We start from the raw sequence: 5,891 nt of genomic DNA, 5'->3' as shown, positions 1-5,891 counted from the left end.
AAGCACCGCCATGGCTCAGAGGTTGAATGCTGGGCTCCCCGCAGGGGGCCCAGGTTCGAACCTCGTTCCATCCTGGAATTTTTTCCTTATTTCGTTTTTTTTTCTTATTTCGAGCGATACTGGTTACGGACACCGGCGGCGGCGGCAGCGGCGGCGGCGGACAACTACGGCGCCAAAAACGGCCGGTTAAATGACCTCATAACAGCTTTCGCTGTAAAACAATGAAGGCATACACCAGCTATGCCCTTCTTTCAGACTTCGCAACACTAGTGCGAAGCAGCCATAATTTTTTTACCTGCACCAGAATGTCAAATTCTGATAGTCCGTCGACAACCGGTCACTGCTACTGGGCCTGTCAGACACAATGCGCGCCAATGTTTTCGCCAAAAAAGATGCATCGTCCGAAAAGGTGAGCCAGTATCGTCGCTGCCTTTCAACGCACACTGCACGCCACAATACAAGCGGTACATTTGCGAAGACGACGCCACGGTTCCTCGCACAGACCACCACATGGGTTCACTTCCCCTAGTTAAACAGGCACTCAACGTCGCAATTGTTTTTTGTCACGCAGTTTACGACATACCGCTATATCTTCTGACACATGCCACAACTAATCGCGCAACGAAAATATGACGGCAGAGGTTAAAAAAATCCAGCAAGCTCCACTTCGCGAACACTCTCGAAACAGCGAAGCTGATGCCCCTCCTTCATCAGGCTATATCGTATTTCTATTGTTTTCACGTATTTCTTTCATTGGCGCTTAGTTCCGGCCTCTCTTGCGCGAACATCCCGGTCGGCATGACGACGACATGCCCGTTCTGATGTCAGTATTCGCTGACGCTCACGACGTACGTCTTTTTCAACGGGAGAACGACAAATGTTCACCATTCTCAAAGCATAAACTCCTGAACACTGACACGCTCTTTAACACTACACTTAGCCTCACCCTCACCCTATCTTGGCGTGTTTCTTGAAGGTTCACCGGTTCACTCCTCCTGCAAGCCTCCCCGTCCACCGCCCTCGCCTCTCGCACCACCCCGCACCCCTACCATTCCTACCGAGAATCACTCTCGCCCCACTGCGAGGGCACGTGATCATCGATACGCCAGCCCCGGACACGAAAGCCTCGGCCAACAACAGCTGCGCTGGTAGAAAACTTCCGGCAAGCCCCGTGCGAATGTACCAAGCCAAGCCAGCAGAGGTGATATTTTGCCAACCACGATCGTTGCACGTGCGCCCGTGATGTCATGCAGTGACGTAGACGCCGTGGTGTGATGTACCCCGAGAGAGGTCTATAATACAGCGGAGGCGGCTGGAGGAGGTAGGCGAGTTGGAGGTTAATTAGATTCAAGTGGTGAAGCGGAGAGGAGGAGGAGGTGTGAGCGGTGATGAGGAGCAGTATGCTGGTGGTGGGGCGGAGTCGGCCCTGGGAGAAGGCAATTCGCAGCCCTTCCAAGGCAGGTGTATGAGGTTAGTAATAACGTCCTATCTTTGCACTGCTTTTTACTTAGGAGCCTGGTCTTAGGAGCCTCTTAGGAGCCTGGTCGCGCAGCATAGCTGCCCAGAAAGCCACACAAGCCCTCCTGCGGTACTTGAAAAGAACCTTATTGAGCGACCGCCTGTGAAACTCGGCACTGTGTGTGTGATGTGACAGGTGTCTGTCTTTCTCTCTCTCTCTTTTACTCCTCTATTGCCCCTCCCAACGTGTAGGGTAGCAAACAGGACGCATTGTCTAGTTAACATCCCTGCCTTTCCTACATTCCTTCTCTCTCTGTCTACTTCATCGCTGAGTCTGCCCCTCAGCTCCGCTCTCATTTCAGGCTAATGACGTTAAGTCAGTTAAAGCCACACGTATTTTTGATGATTCGCCTTCATATGCGTATTATCACCCATCACCAGGAAACCATTGTTTTACATTTGAAATACAATTCCCCTCATGTAGGATTAGCGTAAGCGTTGACAGAATGTGGTAAGCGTTCTGCTTGAAAAGTGGTGACAAGTCTTGGACGCTTCGTTTCACTCCATCCACTTCAAAAAACCCCCTCACAGCGAATACAACGTTGTTGCAAAACCTTCTCAAAAGAACGTTCCTCGCGCGCACGTTCGCTTTGAATGAAACGCAAATATACATAGGACGAAAGGCAAGTGGTAAAAAGGACTAAGACAAGAAAAAGACATCAGACATGTTGTTCTGTTCTGGTATTGGCCTCGAGGCCCACCACTGGAAACGCCGGCGCCACCGTCGGCGTGACGTACTTGGCAGGATCACGTGGTCTCCACGGCCGCGTCGGCTGCTTGTGGCGCACTGCCGCGTGCTTTGAAAACGAGTTTCAAGTCCCACATGCGCTGCGGTCTGTTCAAATTCGGAAGTTTCCTCTCATTTTCTACTCAATTGAAACCATTGTAATAGAGTGGCTGCCTCCGAAGGCGACGAACATGGGGCTCTACCGCTCGGTGCCGCAGCGCCGCGCTTACGCAAAGGAGCCCTGTGTCAGCCTGCACTGGTAACCGCGGGGACAAGAAACAGCGTGAAGCATGGGTTGTAAAGCTAAGAACCGGCAAGTAGCCATCCGCTACGAGTCTTGTGTGCAACAAGCACTTCCGCGACGAAGACTTTTGTTACTGCGTCGGGCCTGCGATGTTCGGTGAGTAGCAGACAGCGCGCACTGAGACGATGGCTGGCGCGCGCTTCCCGCCGGCAAATTATGCTTATCTGCCACAGGATGGTAAAAGCGCTACATTTTACCACGTGCGATGCCATCTCAGAACCCTCCAATGCGACCTCTTGATCGTCGGCCCCGTGCTCAGCGTCCACAAAATCACCTGCAGATGCGCAATTCATTGTTTAGATACGTTAAAGTAAAAAACGCACAGGGTCCCTTATGCATTCGCTAAAGATGACTAGAAGGCGAAAGCCATCTTCTTGTCAGTCGATGTACTGATTCTCCCGCGTTACTGTATTTTATTTCTTTTCCTAGGCGTCGCATGCTACTACATGCTCGGTCTCGTAGACTGGTTCTCCTTCCACCAGCAATCTCGAAGTGGTGAAGCTTTGGTTTATGAATTTGTTGATCACAGAGAGCGGCAAGTTCACTGGAATGCAAACGGAACGATAATAAGGAGCATTAAAAAAAGGCGTCGCATTTGCTCACGTTTTGTGTGAGCACCAAACGAAACGAATGCGCTGAATAAACAAACAGAAGCAGCGGCATTTGCCCGCTGAGAAGACCGATCAATACGCAGTGCGAGACAACTTGTCAAATGATATTGAAACGTACCCGAATTTAGACCGAAAAAGAAAAAAAAACACTGAATCGTAGGGACGGCAGATCACAAAGTTGTCATGCGCACCGAAGCCGCAGTTGTAAGGAAATTGTTTGAACTGCTCTGATAGCGTCCGCGCAACAGTAGTTGTTTGTTTACTCACAAATTCTCATGTTTTGCGGCCTGAAGTTCACAGCGCGGTGCCAAAACGCGCTCGTAGCAAAAGCGAAACCATCAGTACGAACATACATGCAGACGCTCATACATGTGGAGACACCGTCAGTCGTCGCGAACCCGTGCGATCGCTGGCTTGAGGCTTGAGGCTTCTTTCTGTTATGCTCCGTTTGGTTATATAGGCAGTCTACTCTAGCGAGATATTTCACATAGTTTGCACTCAGCGAGTGACTACCTTTCACGCAAGAAGCCGGTTCAGGGGTCTCTAACGCGGTGACAGCGTGAAGCGGGTGCTCGATTTTCTGCAAAGAGACAGCGACTGTAGACTGTCTTGTGCTTTCAGTTCGTCGAAAATGATTATCTTGACAGTAAAGAACACAGTTCATTTCGAAAGTACTTACAGAAATGCCCTGGAGGGCTTTCGCGAGGTGTTTTTGTAGAGCGCCGACAGCAAAACCTATGGGGAGCGCGCCGGCGGCATCCTGCCTAGCACGCAATCGAGGCGCGTCCGATAGAGGGCGACTCCGTAACTCCTCGAGGCCAATACCTTAATTGCTATGAAGACACTAAGTTTTGAGCACCTCGACTACTTCATTTATTTATGTTTTGCCGCGAGGAAAACAAAGAAGAGACTAATGTGACTCTAAAATAAATAAACAAGTAAAGAATTGCCATCTGTTGTTTTCCGCTGTCATGACACATAATTCGCGTTGTTTCAAGTATATTTCTTCACCAACTACCTCAAATGTAAGTGTGAGTGCACAGACATTCGCGCTGGTGCTTAGCATCTGCGTTCATACTACACTGTGGCGAACAGACTCTCGAAAAAGGCATGAATTTGTATTCGATGCTAAAGGCCACAGGGCTGGCCATTTCGTTGTGCTCGGCAGCTGACTCGAATAACGTGCGTTCGGTACGGCGGCGGCGGTCGCATTTTGTTGGATACGAAATACTAGAGGCACCTGTAGTCAGCGATTTCCGTGAACGTCAAAGAACCCCAGGTGGTCGAAATTATGCGGAGCCTTTCACTGAGTCACTTCAGAATTTTATTAATCATTAAATGACAAACGATTTCATGGTAAACATCTTTGTGATATGTTAGCCCGATTCACTAGGCTTGCCTCGAAATCTTTGATTTTTAGGAACAAACGCTGTCAAATCACGTTGGTCAATCGAGATGCGAGGGAGAGAGAGAGAGTTTCATTGACCTGGTTTTAACCACATCCCCGAGACCTGACATCTCACATCTCTTTCTGAACACAGCAGTCCTGTCGCTTTTGAAACTGAGAAAATTTGCAGTTTCGCTGGGCATAGTTAATAAGCTCTATAATTCGAACACATCCTTTTCGCGTGGTGGTGTGTCATGGTATTTCCACATGGTGCTCAGCACAGCCGACGTTAGCGCGTTTCATCACACACAATTTCATCAGCGATACTTCTTTGCGCGCTTTCCTACGCTTGCCTTTCGTTCAAGGAACTGGCGCAAGCACCATTCCCTCCTCGTTGTGCTATATTCAGCAAGAACACGGTGCCAACAACGGTGACCGCATTGAAAACCCCCACCGAGTACAGAGACTGAATTTAAGTAGACAATAGGGCCAGTTGGAATACAATCATTATGGCCCTCGGAAACGAGACACATAACTAGACACAGGCCAGCGTCCGCTTCGTCTTCACTCTTCTAGTTAGTTGAACGTTGGGCGGTGGTTCTAGTTAGCCGTTAGTATGATATTACCTTGACCATGTAGAGCTCAACTAGCATGAAGAGTAAGAAGAAGGAGAAGCATAACTTTTATTGAGGGAAAGGGAAGGGGTCTAGGAGTTAAATGGGTGAGGCCTCATGTCCAAGGCGTCACTGACTTGTGCCGCCAGCGGGACGTGGTCCAGAAGCGCTAGTTGCGCCTCCTGGTCCGAGCTAGCGAGGAGTGCCTCCTATTGCTCTAAAGAGTTTTCTATGCTGTACTTACGCTGTAGGGAATTGAGGTTATTTGGCCTTTTACTGCAACCCCATGAGATATGGTAGAAGGTTGGTGGCGAGTCGCGACACCACGGGAAATTGCGCCCATACAACGCCGGGAAAATTTTGTGTAATCGCAATAAATTTGGATAGACCCCCGTTTGAATTCTACAGAGTTCCATTGCGTGTTCCCCTTTAAGAGATTTGTGGGGGGCGCCATATTTCTGCCGTGCGCTTCGCTGATGAGCAAGAAGCTCTCGCGGAGCCATCCGAGCAGGGTCACTGTCTTCCTCTTCGCGAGGGCCATCGTGCGTAGTGTGGGGCGGTGGTAACTGGGAGGGAGGCCGCTCTAGCTCGAGCGCTCACGAGCATGAACAGTAAACTTTATGGTGCGCGCTTCTGTGGTTTCAATGTGGCGCACCGTCCTTGCCTTCTTTCTTGCTCCTGACAATAAGGCGCAGCCAGCGCAAATTTCTGTATCAGTCACATGACAGGT

The 5,891-nt window shown here is 49.8% G+C and overlaps 1 protein-coding gene across 1 annotated transcript in view; it reads left to right on the top strand.

Moving 5' to 3' along the window:
- The window catches only part of LOC119374901 (sericin-1-like), a 27,533-nt gene extending 26,381 nt beyond the window's left edge, over nt 1-1,152 (top strand). The window contains exon 9 of the mRNA XM_037645104.1: nt 977-1,152. Within this exon, the coding sequence (XP_037501032.1) occupies nt 977-1,152 (176 nt within the window). The remainder of the gene's footprint in view (nt 1-976) is intronic.
- Nucleotides 1,153-5,891: the final 4,739 nt, after the last annotated feature.

Source organism: Rhipicephalus sanguineus, chromosome 11 (genome assembly GCF_013339695.2).
Source record: "Rhipicephalus sanguineus isolate Rsan-2018 chromosome 11, BIME_Rsan_1.4, whole genome shotgun sequence".
In the NCBI taxonomy this organism is placed as follows: Eukaryota; Metazoa; Arthropoda; class Arachnida; order Ixodida; family Ixodidae; genus Rhipicephalus; species Rhipicephalus sanguineus.
Note: the sequence above shows the minus strand (reverse complement) of the source record. Positions and strands in the feature narration are given on the sequence as shown.